This window comes from Ictidomys tridecemlineatus (assembly GCF_052094955.1).
Source record: "Ictidomys tridecemlineatus isolate mIctTri1 chromosome 12 unlocalized genomic scaffold, mIctTri1.hap1 SUPER_12_unloc_6, whole genome shotgun sequence".
Taxonomy (NCBI): Eukaryota; Metazoa; Chordata; class Mammalia; order Rodentia; family Sciuridae; genus Ictidomys; species Ictidomys tridecemlineatus.
The window spans coordinates 857,411-880,249 of NW_027520964.1; the positions used below are offsets into that span (position 1 = coordinate 857,411).

At 49.0% G+C, this 22,839-nt stretch overlaps 1 protein-coding gene across 21 annotated transcripts in view; it reads right to left on the reverse strand.

Annotated features, from left to right (window-relative positions):
- Positions 1-22,839, reverse strand: part of LOC144372348 (mitotic spindle assembly checkpoint protein MAD1-like) — a 270,820-nt gene that overhangs the window by 242,634 nt on the left and 5,347 nt on the right. For all 21 annotated transcript variants that reach the window (XM_078035746.1, XM_078035755.1, XM_078035752.1 and 18 more), the window contains 7 exons: positions 21,542-21,682; positions 18,932-19,111; positions 16,006-16,130; positions 15,217-15,298; positions 13,116-13,246; positions 12,892-13,006; positions 10,889-10,950 (listed from right to left, as the gene is read on the reverse strand). In XM_078035746.1, coding sequence (XP_077891872.1) covers positions 10,889-10,950; positions 12,892-13,006; positions 13,116-13,246; positions 15,217-15,298; positions 16,006-16,130; positions 18,932-19,111; positions 21,542-21,682 — 836 coding nt within the window. The remainder of the gene's footprint in view (positions 1-10,888; positions 10,951-12,891; positions 13,007-13,115; positions 13,247-15,216; positions 15,299-16,005; positions 16,131-18,931; positions 19,112-21,541; positions 21,683-22,839) is intronic.

Here is a 22,839-nt window from a genome sequence, read left to right on the forward strand (position 1 = left end):
TCCACAGTGTACACAGTGGCCAGCCACCCTCCAACCCCTGCTACACCTCCCACCTGTCTCAGAAGGACCAGAACTTGATTCCCAGGCAGAACAATGCAGGGCTCAGGAGGCAGGGGACCTGGGCACCAGGTCTGGGAGGTTCAACAGCAAGGGAACATGTGCTCTGGCCAGGCAGGACAGCATGGGAAGCTGGGACAGGCAGGACAGCAAGAGCAGGACTTGTAGTTTCTGATGCAAGTGATGGCATGTTGTGAGGAAAGACACCATGGCTCAGGGCCCTGTGATCCAGGGTGACCCTCACAGCCTCAAGGCTTAAGGGGAAAGCCAGGCCTAAACACACCTGCCCAAGACACTGGCCCTCTAAAGGCCACATGTCATCTGGAAGCTACCTGGGCACAGCCTGTGCTCAGCTGGCTTCAACTTTCTGTCAACTGCAACCACCACCACCACCACCCCCCACACACAGCTTCTCTGAATGAACTGACCCTTTCTCATGCTGGGTTCCAAGGCTTTCCGTGTTTTCCTGGGGCAGAGAGAAGTCTTAGGACCCTGCAGCTGACAAGGAAGAGCCAACAAGTGGCAGGACCCAGCAGGCCTGCTGAGGCAAAACGAACCTGGACACCTGAAATGCCACTGTACCTCCAATACAATCCCCTGGGAATCATCACAGCCTCCAAGAGCTAAATCCTTTTACCATCTGGCTTTATATTTTATTATCTCAATTTAAAAGGAGACACAGTAGAAGAGCCCTATCTTCGAAATGTGGAGGAAAGCCCCAGAAAGAGCTTAGGGCACCAGGAACAAAACAAGAAGTATAAAGCAATTCCAGGTCAGAAACTCGCCCTGCAGAGTGCACAACTGTCTGGGCCACAGGAGGCGTCTCTCCTGGAAAGCTTCTCTTCCATGTTCCACCCTGCCACCACATCTGTTCAGGGTGTAGTACAAGCAGAGGGGACAGCCCCATCCCAGCCTGCCCAACTTAACCTGAATAAAATAGCCATGGCCTGTCTTTCTCCTCTTGAAGCCATCAGCACATCAGGGTGGCCACCAATGTCACGAGAACAGGCACCCAAACTTCACAAGGGGCAAAGAAGCAGATGGGCTGCCTCCCTGGGGCTCCCCTTGCTCTGCTTCCCACTGGGAGATGAGGGTTCCAGCCTGTACCACGCCTAACATATGAACACCCCTCTCCCTCTCCCAACACCAGTGAATGCCTGCTGTATGCACACACCAAGGCTCAGAAGACAAGGCCTACCTTTCAATCCCAAACAGCTAAAAGGACAGCACTTAAAGAAAGCCAACCAAACAGAAAGCAGCAAGCAACCAGTTCTACCACAGGAGAACAGGCTGACCTTTAAGGTGCCTGAGCCTGTGAGGAGCTGTCGACTAGCTCAAGAGGCCCTCAGTTCTGGGGCTCCTGGGTGTGGGGATGAGCCCATTACAGACAAGGGGCCTGAAGGTCCCTCCCTCACTATTTTGTGGGCTTGACAGGAAAAGCTCACAGTTAAGGACTCTTAACTTTAAGAAGAGAGAGCCCAAAAGAAAAGCAGGGGAAAGGGCCACAAGCACCCAGGAGTCGAACGTTTCTTTCCTCTTTTTCTGATTCTGAGCCTCAAAGAAAACCAAGCCAAGACCAGTGACAAAGGGCCAAGACACCTGACAGCTCACCCACCTTCCCAAGCACCAACAGAGCTCCTTGCACTAATCAACCCAAAGCCCTGGTAATTATGTACCATGAACACACAAATCAGGGTAACGACAGCATCCCGGCGGGTCAATTAGCTCCTTCCTTAGAAGGAGACCATGCACTCCCCCTTGCTGACCTTCTAATTGGTCTCGCACATCAGGGAAGCAGGTCCCCAAAACCTGACATCTGGCCAGGCTACAAATGTTTTGGGAAAATGTCCAGGTCAGCACTTGGAGGTTCTCCACTGACTCCTGGTGACGGGTCAGCAGTTTCAGGTGGTCACAGCTGCCAGGCTTCAGAGCTGACATAGACCTCCTGCTCTCCATCCCCCTACACCATCAACCTCCACACCCTCCTGGGTTCCCAGCAAGCCCCATGCACCTAACAGGTATGATGCCCACCAGCGGATCTGAAAAAAGGCCAGGCTCAGGCACAAAGGGACAGGGCCAGGAGCCAAACCACAGAGGTATCTTGGCCACAGGCAAATTGTTCTCTCTGTAAAGCAGAGACTTGACTACAAAGGGACCCGACGCTCGCTCCATGCCCTTTTTTTTTGAAAGAGAGAGAGAGAATTTTAATATTTTTTTTTAAATTTTCGGCGGACACAACATCTTTGTTTGTATGTGGTGCTGAGGATTGAACCCAGGCTGCATGCATGCCAGGCGAGCACTCTACTGCTTGAGCCACATCCCCAGCCCTTTTTTTTTTTTAAGAGAGAGAGAATTTTTTTTTAATATTTATTTTTTTTAGCTTTTCTGCAGACACAACATCTTTATTTGTATGTGGTGCTGAGGATCGAACCCTGCATCGCACACATGCCAGGCAAGCGCGCTACCACTTGAGCCACATCCCCAGCCCCACTCCATGCCTATTTAATAAGGCTCTTCTCTCAATAAGAATCGCTAAATCAATTTTTTAAAAAGCCAAGCCACTGAAGATGCCTGCTCATCTCACTTTGTTGTGACTTGCTCCGAATCTGCTAAAACCTTCCAAAGCACATTACCCCAATTAAGCAATGAGACTCACATATGATGATTGAAATGTACAGCAGTTTTGAAGGGCAATTTGGCACGAGCCATCAATTTCAAATGTGCATATGTTTTGAACTAAAAATTCTGCTTTTAAGAATTCATCCAACCAACACAGCGTTGCTGATTGGGGAAAAACTGGAAACAACCTGACTGTCTCCTCAACAGAGGACTGAAGGTAATAAGAGTCCATTCATACTATGGAATCCTGGGTAGCTCCTCACTGCAGGCACCAAAATACAAAAACTAGGTGAAAAACAGATGCACAACAAAACAGAAAAAGCCCCACCTAAAAAGAAGAAATGCACAAACAGCAAGCTGCACCTTCGCATGCTTCTAGAAAGACAGATGAGAAAGTTATCAGGCATTACCTGGAAAGATGGACAGGGAAACTGTCCCTTCTACTGTTGTGTGATTGGCATCCGTGAACATTAGAACACAATGTCCCAGGGCTAGGAAGCTGGCAAGGACAGCCACCACAGGATGAGCTCCCCTGGTGGAGGTGACGGATGAAGACCACGCCATACTACTCATTTTAGCCACTCACATTTGCCACATGACTGTTTTTGATTTTAGGCAATCATGCAAAATTGCCTTTCTGCAGCCGACGCCTGGACTCCACATTGCCACTACTCATCCAATGCCACTTCCACAGCACTAGTGCCCTAAGCCCCAAAGACCCAGACAGACTGAGGAAGCCTGGCACTAAAAGCAGCCCAGGAGGTTCAGGCTGCCATGGCCTTCAACAAGCTAAGGGACAGACTCCTTCCCAAAACAAGGCTGACTCTAAACAGCAGCTCCATCTTCTCTCCAGTACAGTCCAAGTAATCCCCAAAGGCTTTCCAACATACAAATCAGCTTCTTCAAGGCCTCTCTTATACCCATTTTAGAGCTGCAGCACCGCAAGTCCTGACTTGCACATGCCCATGCAGGCAGCACCTCCCTCACGCTAGAGTATTCCCAGCACCCTAAGACTCCCTGTGCTCTCAAGAGAAATCTGGCCTGCTTCCGGTCACTACAGGTCAGCGTTGCCCTTTCTAACACTACAAGTAAATGCAGTCGTACAGTCCAAGCTGAAGTTCCTTCTATCAGCCAGAGGCTCACACATGCTTCTGCGCTCCTCACTGTTGGGTGGCCTTCCACTGTGTGGGCAGCCCATGGTACACTCTCCTCTCTTCTACCGACAGGCAGGACAAAGCTCCTAGGACATCCTTGTACAAGCCTTCGAGAAGTCATGCTTTCATTTCTTTTGGGTAAATATCTAAAAGTAAAATCACTGGGTCATGTTCTAATTGTAAAAATGCTCCCAAAACATTTCCAAAATGGTTGTACCATCTCCTAGTTCCAAAAGCAATGTTTACAAGGTCTGGTTGTTCCCCATCGCTACCGACAGCTGGGAGGGCCAGTGTTTCTATTTTTGGGCAGACTGTTGGGTACGTAGTGGTATTTCAACATGAGTAATTTGTATTCCCCTAATGACAAATGATGCTGAGCGTCTTCTCACTGTCCTTATTTACCATGCATATATCTTCTCATGTAAAGCATCTGTTCAAACTCTTTGGCCCTTTTTAATCTGGTCATCTTATAGATTCATAAGTATTATTTGTATGTTCTGGATACAAGTCTTCTGTTGGGTACACGTATTACAAATATTTTCTCCTAGTCCATGATCTGCTTTTTTTACTTTCTTGTGTGTTTTGAGAGGTTTTTAAATTTTAATGAAGTCTAATTTATCGAATTTTTTCATGTATAATTCATGCTCTGTATGTCCTAAGAACTCTTTGCCAAACACAGAAGTTCTAGCTTTAATGCATAGGTATGTGGCCCACTTTGAGTTAAATCCTGTGTTCAGTGTGAGGTGAGTGTTCAGGCTCACACCACAGACACACTATTGTTCTACAACCATTTGTTGAAAAGATTATTGTTCTCCCACAAAATTCTTTTTTTTTTTTTTTTTGAACCAGGGATGGAACCCATGGGCACCTAACCACTAAGCCACACCCCCAGTCCTTTTTTGTATTTTATTTAGAGACTGGTCTCACTGAGTTGCTTACGGCCTCACTAAGTTGCTGAAGCTGGCTTTGAACACACAATCCTCCTGCCTCAGCCTCCTCAGTCACTGTGATTACAGGTGTGCACCAGAGCCTGGCACCTCCCACTAAATTTTTTTTACAATTTCCACAAAAATCTACTGATACTGCATTCTAGAACTATTTCTGAATTTTCCACTCTGTTCCACTGAGTTACCAAAACGATACTCTTTTAACACACTACATTTATAGCTAGCCTTGAAATTGGCCAATATAAGCCCTCTACCTTTTTTTGAAATTGTTACAGCTAGTCTAGGTCCTGAATGTTTTGATATGAATTTTAGAAATCAGTTTATTGAGACTGTGCTGAATACAAGGATTAATTCAAGAGAACTTCCATCTTAACAATATTGGCTCTTCTAATACAAACATGATCACTCCATGATGCTGTGGAACATATTTGGTCTTTCTCACTGTCTCCTGACTTAAGTTCCTAAAACCCTTGAAATCTCCAGAGGGATAATGGTCCTTTGTATGCTAATGAGACAGCTGGCCACGGGCTGCCCTAGGAAACTTCAGGATGAGGCACTTCACCAGAAAGAGCAAGGCAGGGGCTGGGGATGTGGCTCAAGTGGTAGCACACTCACCTGGCATGCGTGAGGCCCGGGTTCGATCCTCAGCACCACATACAAACAAAGATGTTGTGTCCGCCGAAAACTAAAAAATAAATATTAAAAAATTTTCAATCTCTCTCTCTCTCTCTCTCTCTCTCTCTCTCTCTCTCTCTCTCTCTCTCCTCTCTCACTCTCTCTTAAAAAAAAAAGAAAAAGAAAGAGCAAGGCAGGATGTCAAGCTGGCACTCACCCTCCACAAAGGAGAGAGCAGCAGGAGGTAGCTGGCCACAATGGTCAATGATGCTATCGATTATGCCTACAGAGGAAGGCCCCCCCAAAACCACAGAGCTTCCAGACAGCTGCACAACTGAAGGTTCCTTAGCCTTTTACCTGGGGGAATCTGACACTAACTCCAAGTAGACAGTGTCTGAACTGAACTGCAGCCACTCACTGGTGTCCATGGAGGACAGCTTGCTGTGTGGAAAACCACAGCTGGTATCGGAGTGCTGTGCTGAGAGCACAGGGAGTTTATTTTTTCCTCTTATGGTTTCTCTCCATTTCCCTATATTATTAGGTCATCTTTAATTACTGTCAGCTGCATCTTATGGGTTCCAGAGTGCAGATCTTAAACATTTTGTTAAATTTATCCCTAAGTATTTTACATGTAGATTGTTTGTTTTGCAGTGCTGAGGATGGAACCCTGGGCCTTCTACATGCTAGGCAAGTGCTCTACCACTGAGCTACAACCGCAGTGCCCCCCTCTACCCCTCACTCTTTTTTTTAAATACAGGGTCTTGCTACATTGCCTAGGCTGGCCTCAAAACTGTGATCCTCTTGCCTCAGCCTCTGGAGTAGCTGAGATTATAGGCATGCACCACTGGGTTCTGATGTTATTGTAAACAGTACAACACAAACAGTATTTCTAATGGTTTGCTGCTAGTACACAGAAATATAATCTATTTTTGTATATTGTTCCTGCATTCTATGACCCTCTTAACCTCTCTAATTGGTCCAAGTACGTTTTTGAGGGGCAGGAGTAATACAGGAGATTGAACCCAGGGGTGCTTTTACCTCTGAGCTGAACCTCCAGAGTTTTTGTTTGTATGTTTGTTTGTTTGAGAAATGGTCTCACTAAATTGCTGAGAATGGCCTTGAACTTGCAACCCTCCTGCCTCAGCCTCCCTCTGCCTGGCCCTAGATACTTTTTTATTCACTCCTCAAGACTTCTGACATAAATAATTATGTTGTCTCCAAATGGAGACAGTTTCATTTGTTCTATCCAGCTTGTCTAACCTTTTCTTTCTCTTACCTGATTGCACAGCGAGGACATTCAGTACAATGACAGCTCTGCCTCGTCCCCATGTCAGGGCAGTGGTCAGTCTATCAATATTATATTCATTGTTGTTTTTCACAAATGGCTTTTATCTGCTTATGGAATTTCCCTTCTTTTCCTAGCTGGCTGAGAGTTTCAATCATAATTGTTAAATTTTCACAAATACTTCTGTTCATCTTGAAATGTGTCAATAGGATTTTTCTATTAAAATAATTTATTAATTAATCTTATTCAAATCATTTTCTAAAAAGTAGCACCCTTGGGTTCCTAGGATGGACTCCACTCTATCTTTCCTACCAGCCCGTCTCTACGATTCCATCAGGGCCCCAGGCAGTCCTTCCTGGTCACCACCGCCTCCAACTGTGCACTTTCCGTACTTCAAGTCATTCCCTAGACAGACAGAGCTCTTGAAAGACCAAGTTCATCATGTCGCCACCCCACACTGTGCTGAATCCTTCAGTAAACTCTCAAAGCCCCTCAGGATGAGGATATCATGCTTACATGCTTCCTAGCACCAGTGCTCTCCATCCCTGCTGGGTCACAGGTCCCTGTCACCCCATGCCACAGCATCACACACACATTGCCATTTCCTCCCTCCCTGGGACTCTCAGGAAGCCTAATCTGCACCTAGCCCATGTGATCCTGTGCACTGGATACATCCTCATATGACAGACACAGTACCTCAGCCCAAAGTGTCTTCCTCATGGTTTGTGCCAAAAGACCCACCCCAGCCAACTCATCCAACTCACCCAACCATCTCTCCTAATATCTCTGGGCTTTATTTATCTTACTTTATTTCATTTTATTATATTTTTGTAGTTGTAGATAGACAGCATGCCTTTATTTATTTTTACGTGGTGCTAAGGATTGACAACCCCAGGGCCTCACACATGCAAGGCAAGCACTGTCACTGAGCTACAGCCCCAGTCCCAGCCCTGGCCTTCTCAGACATAAAAAATCCCAAACTGGGAAGGTGATCACTGTCACATTATAGAGAACTTGATGTTAAGCCAGAGTCTAAAGCCACACATCCCCTGACAATCTCAGGAAAGCCAGACCTCAGTTCTCAGAAGAGCACCCACACTGATAGTACCTGCTTTCAGCACCAGAAGCACACAGACCCCAGAGGGCTCAAGACCCCTAGAGAGACTCATCAAGGACATGGCAGGCACTTGACAGGGGAGAGCTGCTGCCTGCCCCCTCAACCCACCCCAGAAATGGCAGAAACTGGGACAAAAGAATCCTTGCACCCTGGTCAGTCAGACCCCTGGTATTAATGAAAAAGTCTGTATAGGAGGGCAAATGGCCCAAGGACAGGCTGCAAAGGGTACCCACAAGGCTCGGAGAGGAAAGTCAGATCACCAAGGGGGTAGTGCCACCTAGTGGTGACTGGAACCCATAGAGCCAGCGACAAACACGCCCCAAAATCATGGCAGAGCCTCAGCCTAAATGTCAGAGACCAAAACCCATTCCCACACAGTCTTCCTCAGTGACAGCTGGCTGACCGTCTCAGGTCCCTGGATGGATTTCAAGTGGTGGGTCCCTAAACTGGTACTGAGTCGTGTGTCTTTGCACAAATATGTAAACATGCAAATATACAACTACTCCTACAAAGACCCCAAGTCAGAGCACTGGGCTTCAACTGTTCCCTGCTCCCCTGGTGCCCATTCCCGACACCAGCTTCAATCTCAGGAAGTACAAAGCTCTGCCGAACCACCCACCCTACAAAGAAAGCCCTAATTACTGCCCAAAACCTGCTTCCCCAGAAAAGAAAAAAAGCCAAAATCCTCATCATGGCAGTTCTCAAGGTCACCCCAATATTAAGTCCAGCCTTTGGGGATGCTGACCTACTAGGTCTGAGCTTAGCCCAGGAATCTACTTTCTCCAAACTCCAGATGATTTTTTTTTAACACAGGGTCTCACTATGCTGCCCAGGCTGGCCTCAAACTCAGGGGTTCAAGAGATCCTGCTGCCTTAGCCTCTCGAGTAATAGACTACAGGTATTCATCACCACATCCAGTTTAAGTGGAGAAATTATTCTCTTCTTTTTTGGTGCTGAGGATCAATCCCAACACCTCATGCATGCTAACGGCACCTTTCTGACACTGAATTGCACCCCAGGGCCCAAGCTCTAGGTGACTCTGATGAAGGGCCTCATCTAATGCAGCTGATCTGTATGCCAGACCTACAGGACAAGCATAACCATGGCCCTCAAATCACCTGAGCTCAAAGCCTGCCCCAAGAAGGTGGGTGCTCAGACAGCTGGGTGGCAGTGGGGGGGGTGGGGGGGCAGGAATGTAAGCAAGTAGCACAGAGGCTTCCAAGATACCAGGCCCCCACAAAAGCCCAAAGAGAACCAGGCACAACACATGAAGCAGGAGAAAGACCTGCCCTTCACAGATGTCCCCCAGCAAGGGAACCTCAGGAGCCCAAGTGTCCACCACAGTAAGGATGGCACCCCTCTGCCTTCCAAAAGGACAGTAACACCTTGAGGCATGTCCTAGGGATGCGATTTGGCTCTACTTCACAAGCACTGAGTGGGAGAAATACTGTGCTCATTTTCAGCCATGATAAGAGGGGCCTAGAGTGGTGTGGCCCCTGGTAAGGGTCTCACTAGCTAAGGGGCAAAGGTCAGATCCACTTGCCCTAGATGGGGACACACAGTGCCCGCAGTGCCCACTCCTTCTTCCTGCCCAGCCCCAGGATGGCAACAGGCACCAGCGCCAGGGACTTGGGACAATAGGAAGAACAACACACATAGCATGTGGCCTCCCAAGAACCAGCCCGCCCTCATGCCAGCCACAAAACAGGGTCCCCAGACAAAAGGGATGGGTCCAAATGGTTCAAGGAGCAGCTGGACATTCCAACCTGGACAGAGAAGTTGGTGTCATTCTGGTCAGAATGGCAGCCAGACACATCAGTTCTACGTATCTGACTGATGCTAGAAGCTGCTGGCAGACCTCTCCAACAGAGCCAATCAGGCACAAGGGGCTTCTTATCTCCCTTACAAGAAATGTAAGAAATGGAGATGTGTCGGGTGATCAGAGAAGCTCCAAGACCCATTTGGATACCTAGCAAGTTCAGAGAACAGGAGGAAACAAACAGCATCAGCCCTGCTGGGCCAGCTCTCCATGAGCCCAGATTCTGCAGGTGGAGTTCAAGAGGAAACAGCAGCCTGGTCTGTCCTCTGTGACTTCTCAAGACAAAAAGAAAATCAAGAGGCATTGTCAAGGAACAGAACTGAAGCCAACATTGCCAATCAGAAGGTGGCAGATTCCAGAGCCAGCAGTCGATGTATAATTATAGCAAAGGACAGCTCAGTAAGTCTCAGTCCTCACTTTCCCAGAGCAGCAGGAAAGACACCAGGAAACTGCAAGTTTTACAATCCCCTGAGCAAATAAAACAAACGGCTCCTTAAACTTCACAGGCCTGTGTTCTGGGGTCCAATGACTCATTCAAAAGGATCAATCCACACTCTCCCTGAGACTTAGAACACATCGGGAACTGAGAAGGGGGAGCTGGACCAAGGCTGGGAGGCAATCAATCTGCAGAGGGCCACAGCAGCTAACAGGCAGAGGACCACAAAGCCAGTGCTGTATCAGATGAGCAGTGGTACCCAGAAAGACGGGACAGAAGACAGATGGGACTGGTAACAGGAACAGCTCTGCCCTTTGTATGTGTCAGAACATGATGGCCAGCAGCTCCAACATGCAGCCCATTCTGAATCCCTCTACCCACCCACTGGCAATGAGCTTGGCACAGACAAGTTACAGAGGCTGCTCCAGGGGCCCGAGTAGGACAACATCCACTATCATGGCTTAACCCTAAATCCAGTTCATCCCCAACCTCTCAGGTTACAATCACACAAAAGAAATTATTTCTCCCAAAGCAATTACTTCCTGGGCATGTACAGAGTCCTCTAACAAAGTCTGACAATGCAAGGCAATCGGACAGTTGCCCCTGCTCTGCTCAAGGACATCTGGTTTTCAATGAAGGCATTACTGAGACTTAGACAAGAAGAGTCCATCAGTTCCCTTTCCCTACCACTGTGAAATGCCTCACTAAACACAGGCAGGGTGAGTCCAAAGCTCCTACCCCTATTTGGAAAGGACTCTGAAAAAAAGAGGAAGGGCTGCCTTGTCAATACAGAAGCCAACTACCCAGAGAGGTAGGGATGGGGGACAGCGCCCACCTACCTGAGGTCTAAGCCCATGGTGTGGTCCAGATTCTCCCAGCTTTGCAGCTTCGCCAGCAGCCTCTGAAAAACAGTATAGGCAGGTCTCCTATCACCATGTGTCAGACAACTGGCACAAAAACACTATGACACAGACACTAAGCCCCCAATCTTAGGGAAGGATCTGCCCCTTATCTCTGAGCTCAGATGTGTGGCTGCTCCAAGGATGCACCAAAGCAATCAGGCTATTATTCCCAGCTGTTGAAGCTATGCGGCATACAGCTCATTCCTTCCTGGACCTGTATATCCAAGTGTGAATCCAGCAAGCTACAAGGAACATGAGGGTGCAAAGGTTTTGCAGTCTCTTGTGCCCAGGGTGCAGATCTGGGCAGCTGAACCCTAAGGACTCACCTCTCCCCTCTCCCAAGTACCTCTCAGGATGCCAAGCCCCAGACAGATGGACTCAGTCTAACAGACAAATTTTCCCCAATTTTATGGCAGACTAGGACCAGCAAGCCCCAAGAGAATGGGCCTGTTCAATGCTGGCCCAAAGCCCAGAAAGTTGCCCTTCTGGAATTGAAGCAATTGAAGGAAGAACCACTTGGATTTGACCTCCTGTCACCTCCTCCCATAACCAGCTGAGTGCTACTACAAACCATTCATTCGAGTATTTCCAGATCTCCTCTATGTACCAAGCACATGCTTGGTTATTAACTTTCCTACAGCCAGTGCTGGTCAAGTTACTATGTACCAGGCCCTGCTCTGAACACTTGACATGAGGCAGACACTGTCACTATTCCTCACTCTGCAGATGAAGAGACAAACAGGTTAAGGAACTGGCCCAGAGTCAAAGAGCCAGCAAGCATCCACAGCAGGACTTCAAACTACAAGCAATGTAATTCTAAACCCCGAAATCTTAAAACAATTTCAAAAATAACTATGTCCGGAGAAAAAAGAGAAGAGCAATTGGCTGACAGTTGTCTTTCCAATACACTCCTACAGAATCTACCTCTGAGGAGGAGCTGCCCTGGAAGGCCCCACTGATGGCAAACAGCCGCAGCAGCTGCTCAGAGGGCTCCGTGGCCCCAAATGGCTCTGAGCTGTCTTGAAGCTCCAAAAAAGGACAAAGAGTGCTCCCCAGGTCAGGAAGTAGCCAGTGTAATTCAGGGCGGCCAAAGATGGTTAAGATGGTTGGAACAGTGGCGTGGAGCATGTCAGACAAACCAGGGTAGAACAGCAACAGAGTGACTCAGGAGAAGCAGTAAAAAGGACAAAAACTCCAGGCAGGAGCCAGGAATCCTTAGCTCTGGTCCAAACTCACTGGACACTGACCCTCCATTTCCTCCTCCAACCACAAGGTGACTTTCCAATACTGTACAGCAATGGCATTTTCCCACACAGCGTCACTGGTAAGTTACAATGACAGATCAGAAGAAAACACCCAGCATGGCTCTCCATCACATCCTCACATGTAGGCACCGTGTGCCATTTCCTTGCTGGCACACCCTCTGTGCCAGTCCTCTATAGCCTTGAGTTAAACTGCATAAACTCAGTGGCTTCAACATAGTTTCCTACAATACTTAAGCCTAAAATCCCACTTAGTTCTCACTGAGCTAAAATTCACGTGTGGGCCAGCTGCATTCCTTCTAGGGGCTCCCAAGAGAATCCATCTATTGTCTTTTCCAGCTTCTAGGGCTGCCCACACCTGTTGCCTTTACCCTCACAGCTGGCAATGGCAGGCAGGTCTTCCTCTCCTACTTCCTTAGACCATGCAGCCCACCTGACAACCAGGATCCTCCCCCACTGCAGGCCAGCTGATTAGCAGATTCAACCTTGTCACATGCATTCATAGGTTCTGGAATTAGGACATGGACCCCTTGAGGGCCATTGTTCTTCCTACCACACTGCCATGACAATAAGTACATTACAGGTAACCAGCTATTGCACAAGATGGAAATGGCCAGAGTCCTCTGGAGAGGGCTAAGGACAGTCCCATAGGCATGGCTTGCCCACTTGAACCCTTACCTCCTTCTCCAGTTCTAAGTCAACCAGAGTTTCCTGCATCTTCTCCTGGCGGCCCAGCCTCCTCTGAAGTCCCTCCAGCTCCTCTGTGAGCAGCCCGTTGGTCTCCCTCATCTCCCTGCAAGGCCAGAAACTGTCACTCCCACAGCCACATATACAGGGGACAAACCCACCCCATGAACCCCAGTCGCATCTGGAAGCAGCTGGGCCTCATCCCAGCTCCTCACCGCAGGTGTGCATTGTCTTCCCGCAGCCGCTTTAGCTCCCGCTCCATCCTGGGAAGCCGCAGCAGCTCAGACTTCATGCTCCGCACCACGGCAGCATCCTGCTCCTGCAGACACAGTTTCTGCTCCAGGTCCTGACAGAGGCAGGCAGAGAGGAAGAAAGGAAAGAAGAGTGAGCAGCCAGGGGACACCTAGGAAACGCAAGTCTCAGCTAAGTGAGAAGCCAGTCTGAAAAGGCACATGTGGTGGCTTCCGCCTGCAGGACACTCTGGAGAGAAGAGAAGGATGGGGCAGTGAGATAGCAGTGGTCCTCAGGGGGAGGAGGAAAAGCAAGTGGTGCTCGGAGGGCTGCAAGACACTACAATGGGGGACACATGTCAGGGTGCATCTGTTCAGAATGTGGCCCCCAAGGGTGAACTCCAGTGTAGCCTGTGGAGTAGGTGATGAGGAGTCAATGCGGCTTAGTCAACTGTGGTAATGATCCACTTTGAAGCGGGTGCTAACTGCGGGGAGATGATGGTGGGAGACAAGGGGTCTGGAAATCCTCTTATATTCTCTTCCATTTGGCTGTGAAAATAAAGTCTACTCATAGGAACCACAAAGTTCCTCTGCTAAGTTATAACAGTACCAGAACCTCGGCAATCTCCCTGGATTAGGCCCCAACCCCAGATCCCTCCTGAGATTGCACCTGATGTGATTCTGGCTGTGTCCTCTTCAGCCACCTCTAGCCCTGCCCATTTGTGCCAGCATCCATCCACACCACATAAATGCATCCATCCATCTGGTTCCTCCCAGACTTATTTATCCAGAAGGAACCACTGGCACACCTGGACCAAAGACACTCAGCAAGGACATAACGTTCTCATTACATGAAGTCACTTCTGCACCAGCAGCACTCCTGCAGCAACTGAGTCCATTTCAACTGCAAGAACAGACTTCTTTGCAACGTCTGTCACCTTAGGACTCAACAGAAGCACACTGGCATTTAGTGACAATCACCAAACAGGCTGAGTACAAACAATATCCAAATTGGTCTATCAATAAGTGCCACTAAAGCCAAGCACAGCGGTGCATGCCTATAATCCCAGCCGCTCACGAGGCTAAGGCAGGATGACTGCAAGTTCAAAGCCAGCCTCAGCAATTTAGAGAGGTGCTAAGCAACTCAGTAAGACCCTGTCTCTAAATAAAATACAAAATAGGGCAGGGGATGTGGCTCAGTGGTCAAGTGCCTGAGTTCAATCCCTCCTACACCGACAAAAAAAATAATAATAAGTGTCACAGAGTCCAGCTCTGTAAGGGGCTAAGTCAAGAGGCAGAGGCAGAGTGACACAGAATACAAATCAGGCAAGCAAAGACTGAGAGGTGGGCTAAGGGTCATAGAGGGAAGGACAAGGTTCAGGAGAAGCTAACCAAGAAGGTGAGTTGTGGGGGGCAAGTGGGGGTGCCAAGCAGGCTGGCAGCCAAGGAGAGCAGGAGCAAAGTGCACAACCTGCCCAAGCAGGCACAGTGGAAAGCTGTAGGGTGCCATGGCCACGGGTCTCCTGAAGGGCCTGGTTGTTACTCCAAAGGCAACAAGAGGCCATGGAAGGGATCTCAAGGCATCATCTTTCTGGCAACACCCTCCACAGTGAAACATGTGGCCTGAGCTCCCATCAGATGGACCTGGCTTGGGGACCCATTTCAGTGACTCTCCAGTATGTGACTATGGGCAGGGTTTCAACTTTTGTAGGTCTACTTTGTACCATCTCCAATGTCACTTTTTCCTTGTGTTTCTAGTGGGCCTTTCTTCACTAGGACACAAGCTTCCTGGGAGCAGAAATGGTTATTTCAGGGCTGGGGATGTGGCTCAAGAGGTAGCGCGCTCGCCTGGTATGCGTGCGACCCGGGTTCGATCCTCAGCACCACATACAAACAAAGAAATGGTTATTTCACTCACCTTGGCCTCCTGGCAGCCAGCACAGTACCTAGAAGATAGGACAGTGGCTAACATCCACTGAGGGCATCTTCAGCTCAGAAAGGCCTGCAAATAGTGGGTGGCAGAAGGGCTAAGACCACCCCTGAGATGCCTACAGGACACACACAAGGTTGACACAGAGCAACCCACCTTAATCTTCTGTTCTTGGTCTGTTCTTGCTTCTTGGCTAGCCTGAAGTTCCTGAATTTTCTGATTAACTTCCTGACATTTCCTGTTCAGAGAAGAGTGCATGACATGAAGGAACACCTTAAGAATACTCTCAGCCTAAGCTCCTGGCACAAACAAGGCCACTACAAGGGTACACCCAGGTCCTGGAGTAGCCCCTGCAGTGGCTCTCATCTGGATGGTGCTGCCGTGGATGAACATCGGCCACTGACAGCACCCCACAGTTCTCCACACACTGCTCACCCTCCACCAGTGATCACCAGACCTGATGCAACCACAGAAAGGACCCACTCAGACCTGATCACCCCTTTCCCCAAGAAGCAAAAAACTCAGATTACAGCTGGTAAGGGAAGGGTCAACTCCTCAGGAGAGAACCCAAAGCCTCCTGACCACACCATCCTCTAGATTTTCCCACATCTATCTTGCTTACCATGTCCCCCAAACCTAAAATGTCCTTTCCCATCAACAGCCCACACAAACTCAAGGGACGTCTTGCATGTTCTTCAAAACCTAGCTCAGCATAAGATCTTCTCTGGAAGCCTGCTCTGAAAAGGTGTGCCACCCTGAGAAGGAGGAGCTGCTGCCCTCATCCTGGCTCAAAAACATTTAAAACACCCCCTATCCTAGCACTCAGAATCCCAGTTTCAGAGGCCTTGTGTCAGTCCCTCCTGCAGCCTGCGGTGAGAAAAGCATCCAGGGCCTGGCACAGACACAGAGGCAAAGCCCCGCATCCCCAAGCTCCTTTTCCCTCACCTGAGCTGCAGTTCAAGCTGCTCCTTCAGCTCCTGCTTCTCAGACTCCAAGCGCTTCACCTGCACCTCCTGGTCCATCAAACTCCATTGCAGCTCTGAGACACGACCCTTTAACACATTGATGGTCTGAAAGGAGAGGGGATTCCAGGTGGCTCATGGATGCAAACGTAACTTCCCGGCAAGTTACAGTGAAAGGAAGAGCCATCACTTCCTGCCTGTTACCATGGGGTGGGAACAGAGCCCACCCCTGCGGAGCCTACACCTGGGTAAATGAGACAGAAACTCTCAGAAGTATTGCAGGCCAGAACCCTGGGTCATAGTCCCCACAAGCTGACAGACAGATCTGGGTTACAACCAGGCCCTCGAGGAAAGCTAGTCCTGGGACTCCCAGAGCAAAGCTGCCACTAGCCAGAATGGGCCTAGCCTCTCAGGCCTGGTGGCCTCTATACCCCTTATCCTAGGCCCACAGTGTCCCTACACCATGCATCCACCTTAGCCTTCCCTCCACTCTTTGGCTCTCATTATGCTCTCAACCCAGAATTCTTCCTCTACCCATCCTCACACCACAATTCCAACCATCAGTAAGGATGCAGCACTCCCAGGCCAGCAAGGTGGTTTAGAACCAGCTGGGTTGGCTACAGTACTCAGAAAGAGACAGTCCCAGAGCAAAACCAGCAGGGCCCATCCAGCAGCTTCCAGGAGGGACAAGTCCACCTGACACCACAGAATAGGCATGTGAAGGAACCACCACTCTTTGCTCTGACATCACCTCATCCACCATCAACCCCTTCCTGAGGGAAAGAGCATGCTGGTCAAGCCAACACAAAAAACCAGCCCTGTTCCTTGTCATGCAAACTAACACAGCCTAAATTCCACCCTAGGGAGCCCACACAGAGGGCAAGACAGTGGGTCCAGCAACCTCACCACAGTAAGTCACACTGGGTAGAACTGTAGGGGGCAAGGGGTCTCCCAAGGTGGCATCCTCTGCAGAGAAGCCACAGCACTCCTTTCTTTTTCCTGAGAACTGTACCCAACCCAGGACCCAGGGAAACACACTGGTGCTATTCAAAGCATGACCCTCTAGGGGACACACATGGGGCACCCCATACTCAACAATCTGTATGGTTCACTTTATCACAAGAGTGAGCACCACAGTGGGACTCAAAAAAACAACAGAGGTGCCAGGCATGGTGGCTCACGTCTATAATCAGAGCAACTCAGGAAGCTGAGACAGAAGGATCAAAAGTTCAAGGCCAGCCTCAGCAATTTAGCAAGGCCTTAAACAAGTGAGACCCAGTCTCAAAATAAAAAATAAAAAGAGCTAGGGATGCCCTAAGGTTAAACCCCCATACCAAAAAAAGAAAGAAAAAGAAAAAAGAAATGGAGATATTAAAAACACATCCACTGGGCTGGGGTTGTGGCTCCATTGTAGAGTGCTTGCCTAGCATGTGTGAGGCACTGGGTTTGATTCTTAGCATCACATATAAATAAAATAAAGATCCATCAACAACTAAATATATATATTTAAATATATATATATATTTTAAAAACACACACACACACATCCATCAATGGCCTGCTGAGTTCAGTAAACATGCACTGAGCACTAAGCACTACACCAGAGCCAGCCTGCCCTGATGGAGGACAAACATCCTGGGGAAAGTCAGACCATCAGCAAGTAAACAGATAAAACGGAGAACTTCAGAGTGGCAAGTAACATAAACTGGGGCACTGTGATAGGAGATGGCAGTCAATGGGGAAGACCTATGACTTTGAACTGAGTGATGAGAGAGGGCTTCTCTGAGGACATGGCCCCACTCAGGACCACCTCTTCTACCCTTCACTGAAGTGTATGTATAGCTCCCTTTGACCACAGAACAGCGACACAGCCCAAAACGCAGATCCCAGGGCCCACAGAGAGCCCACTTCTCCAGAAGCAGGAGCCAGCTTCTCTGGAAGCTGATCACATCTCCTCTCCTGCCAACACTCACTTCAGAAGACAGATGTGGGAACAACCTTAACATGCTCCCCAGTGCTGCCAAGGCAAAAATAACCTACAGCCCGCTCCTGAGAATCTATCAAGTGGAGAAAGCCACATGGAGACAGAATACCAATGATGCGACATGGTGTTCCCCCCCTCCTCAGGCGGTTCTCATCTGTTTCCTCTCGGCACCTGTGATCTTGAACACCACAGAAGAGGGACAAGGAAGGTCAGAGGAGTCCAGTACCCACCAGCACTAACGCTCAGGCTGTCTCTACAACATACATAGCTGTCCCTGAGACTACAGTTCATATACATCCTGGTTCAAAGGCAGTCTCTGATGCTGAGAGATGCTAAAAGACTTCGCTGATAATCAAAGAAATGCAAATCCAGAGGCACCTACTTACATCTTCTGGAAAAAAAGAAAAAAGTATTTCCAGAATATACCACCATCTACGAACAGTGAAAGCTACAGCAATACTAGATACTCCGTGGTGGTTATCAACACAACCCAGCAACTAGCAACAACCACCACAGAGCTATGACTGGGTCTGCCACCCTATTCCTCGGGTCTGTCCAAACAAAACATAACAGAAATAAACAGAGTGCATGCACAAAACTGCCTGTCAGGGAGCTATCGGGGCAAACACAAGGAAACCAAACACTGGAAAAAGGACAAAAATGGATTAGCCAACCATTAAAATTCATATTTACAAAGAATAAAAAAAGGGCTCCACTTACTAATTGAAAATCACAGAATGGAAAATTAATTTATTTACTCTGATTATGACCATGCAAAAACTACAGGTGCACATGTGATGAGCATAGTTTAAAGGATGCCTCTTTGCTACTAGGTGAAGTTGGGAGGTCACTTGTTCTTTTCCCTTGGAAAATGGCTGAAGGCAAGAAAGCAAACCCCAGGGCCTGCATGCAGGCCCATGCTTACCTCGCTGGCTGTAGCCAGGCCATCCTCCTTTTCCCACAACTGCTGGCTGGCAGTGTCCAGGCTCTGTTTGCACAGCTTATGGCGCTCCAGTTGCTCTTGCATCTTCTCCTCGGCCTCAGCCTCCCGCTCCTGAAGCTGCCGAATACGCGCCAGGAGCTCCTGGTTGCGGTCAACCTCACGCTATGGAGAAGGAAGATCATGGCCAGAGAGAGTTGAAATCCCAAAGGAGTATCAGGACAAGGACACTCCAGACCCGACTTAGGCCATTCAGGCCCACAGAATAGCCAGACAGAACCATCAGCCAAGTCCCCAGCAAAACCAGGTGAAAACCTGGGACTGGGATGGCAGTGCCAGTGCTTCTGCCACAGTAGCATAACAGTTCCCACTGAAAGAAACCAGGGCCCTTGGAGGGCACTCAGCATGGATGACACCACACACTCATTAAACTGACTGCTCAGTGATGAGCAGGGATGAGATGGAGCATGGAAAATGTAAAATTCAGAATCGACCTTGGAAAAAAGCTGAGCTTTTGCAGCACCAGCAGATCTTGTCGAACTACACTCAGGCCATCATTAAAATGAGTCTGCACTTCCCAACGAGCCAATGACTGGAGCAGGGACAGGTGGAAGTCAGCCTGCAAACAGAACCATTTACAGGGGAGCTAGATCTGCCACAAGTGTATCTGATCACGTGGCCCTTCAAAGATACCACATATCATTACCCTCCGGGAGGCCATGTTGCTTATGCTGGTGAGGAAGGGATAGAACTAGGACACATGCCACTGTGACAACTCATGAGGGCCTGAAGGGTTCACCTTCAGACCCTGAAAAAGGACCAGATAGTAGGAATTAGATCCCAAGAAGAAAGATGGTGAGTGCCACCCACCCAGCACCCTGCCTTCTAGCTCAACCAGCCTGATTCAGCAGGAAGCTGCCAGCACCAGCTCCCTCCTAGGACCACCAGGAACTTCCCCCAGGTCCTACTCAGAGTAAATGCTTATGCCACCCTTTCCTAGGACATTCCAGCCCAAAAAGCACACACATAGGTTTAATAAAAGCACACACATAGGGCTGAAGCTTTATGGAAAGACGGCCAATCTCCACCACAAGGGGACTCAAGGGGATGCAACTTCAAGTGCAGCCTCTAAAATAGCCAGGGGACCCTTTTGCTAGACAGAATAAGAATCTTCCATTAGGGGACTTGGAGGTATAGCTCAGTGGTAGAGCACATGAGTTCTACATGGGCCTGATCCTAGCCCCCAAAAATAAAGAAACTGCTCTGTCAGCCCAGGGCCCTCCCACACATCACTACTGCACTGCCAGTCAAACACAGATGAGGAGCCCAGGTAGGCTTTCAGACCCTAGGTCTTACCACCATTTTCAGGAAGAGGAGTGCCTGTCCTCCACACTCACCTACCAGCAACCTGGCAGCCCCTGAAAAAACAATGTAGAAGCCAAGACTCCAGGGACAATCTGAAAACGACTAATTTCCATGGCTCCCGGGGCCCCTCAGCATGTCTGTGGTCATGAAAAGCTTCTCAAGTTCCCAAGTTTGTCACTCTGTGCCCCTGAGCTTTAACAGACCCTGCTGCAACTCCTCACTCAAATGCTCTTAGGTACCCACAAGGCACCACCAAATGTGCCAGACATTGGAGATCCAGGGCAGGCACACAGGCCCTACCTTCAAGGCATTTTGCCCAGAGAAACTCCAATAGTTCCAGGGCCCATCCTTCTGCCTGAGAGCCAGGACCATTTCCATTAGCACTGCATATTCATACAGTCCAAGGGCCCCTGGTATTGTCTGTCCACTCAACAAATGGCACTTCAAAGTCTTGGCTCATGAGCCCAGACAGCACACCAAGGCAGGAATCTACATTCCTGGCTCTAACAGTCCAATTTGCATTACACCCTGGAGGAGATCTACACAGGGACAGGAAACTGTGAGTACATGTATACACGGCAAGTGGGGGCCAGAAAAGAAAGGAAGGAAGGCCTGAGAGATTCCCTGGTCTGTGGCATTGGCTGAATCTTGGCAGCCTTTTCACAACTGATCAGCACTTAGTGAAAACCTGGCAAAGGACTGTTAATCAAAGCGATGCCGACAGAAGGTTCTTGGACTGAGCCTTCCTGGAGTTGCAAGGCTGCACTTTCCTGCTGTCCTGGGAAGCCAAGAGCAAGCACAGCAGCGAGAGTAGGGCACTTTCCTGAGGTCCTACAACCACCCTGGTGAGACAATTCAAGCAACTCAGTAATGTTCTAAGCCTGTCACCCCTGCACCACTTGGTAGATCTGCCAGATCTGCATTCCAATTTCTCCAGAGAACAGAGGAAACCAAGACACCCAGCAGATTTGTTGGCACTGTGGCCTCACTGAGCAGTAAACACAGCCAGAGAATCCCCACTTTGTGGCTCTCCCCATATCAAGCCACCCTTCTCCAGCACAGCTAACATGGACCCACCATAGGTATCCTCAGAGGAACAACCTGGCAATCCCCATGCAGAGTGCCTCAGTTGGCCCTGGCTGGTTCCTGACTTCTTACAGCCTGGTAAGCATGCATCCAGCCTATTGTCCCCAGAGGCTGATTGGACAAACACTGCCCACCTGGACCCACCTCGTAGTTCCTGGCGCTGGTGTTGGCTGCCCGCTCCAGCTCCACTCGAGCCCTCTTGTGACTCAGCTCCATCTGCATCTTCTCCCGCTCCACCTGGATGAGGTAGGACTTCGAACGGATCTGCTCTGCTCTTTCCTCCAACTGAGAAGGTCGTACCCAAAGATAAAGAAAATCCTCAGCAGCCACGTCAAACAAGGCAAGTTGCTCCGCTCAATGCACCCCAAGTGCCACTCCAGCAAGGTCTTGGTCCCCAGGTGGGAAGTGGGTGAGAGGCAACAAGCAAGGAAAGATTAAGAGAATCAGAAGGAGACACATTTTAAGATGACAGTGGGTGAGCTTGTTCTAGGAAAGAAGGTGTGTTCATTTTCTATAGCTGTATAATAAACTGCCACAAACTGGACAGCTAAAAGCACCACTCATTAACAGGCGGTGGGCTCTGCAGATCAGAAGTGCAGACATGTGGCTGGGTTCTCTGATAAAGGTCTCTTAAGACTAAAATTAAGGCAGTTGGCAGGAACCCCTAGCTAGCCCACCAGTGAAAGACAAGATCCACTTCTCAGCTATCTGTCAGTACCTGGAAGCTGCCCATCCCCCTCACCACATGCCCTACTCCCTCCCCTACTGAGTCCAACTCTTCTGACTCTAACATCTGGACTCAATCTTTTTAAGGGGCTCATGTGATTAGATCAGAAACCTAGGGAACCTCCCCAACTTAAGGTCCACTGATTGATTGACAACATTAATTAGATCTTCAAAATCCCACTGCAACAACACCAAGTTAGCATTCAATTGAGTAACCAGAAGGTTAGAGTCTACGATGGGGCCAGAATTTGGGGGCTACTTTAGAAGTAGGCCCACAAGAGATAAGTACTTGCAGGTGATTCAAGCCTCAAAGGGCCCCAGAGGACATGCCCACAGTCTCTCAGAGTCACTGTTTTCACTGGGACCAAAGCCTTGCTGCCTGGAACCTCCCAAACATTTAACCTACACAGACCCTTGAGCTGAATCAGAATCACTTCTAGACACATTCTCAGGAGGCTCACATACACATTAAAGTCTGTAAACCACTGGGCTAGCATGGTCCCCTACAGGGGCAAACTTGCCCCAGGGGACACTTAGCACTGTCTGGAGACACTTCTGATTGTTACAGAATGGAATTAGTAGTGCTGCTGCCCACCGATACACAAGGGCAGAAGCCCAGGATTATTGCTAAACATCTGACAGTGCCCAGGAAAGTTCTGCAAAAAAAAAGTGCCCAGCCCCATGCCAAAGGTGCCCACAGGGTGAGGGCCCTGGCT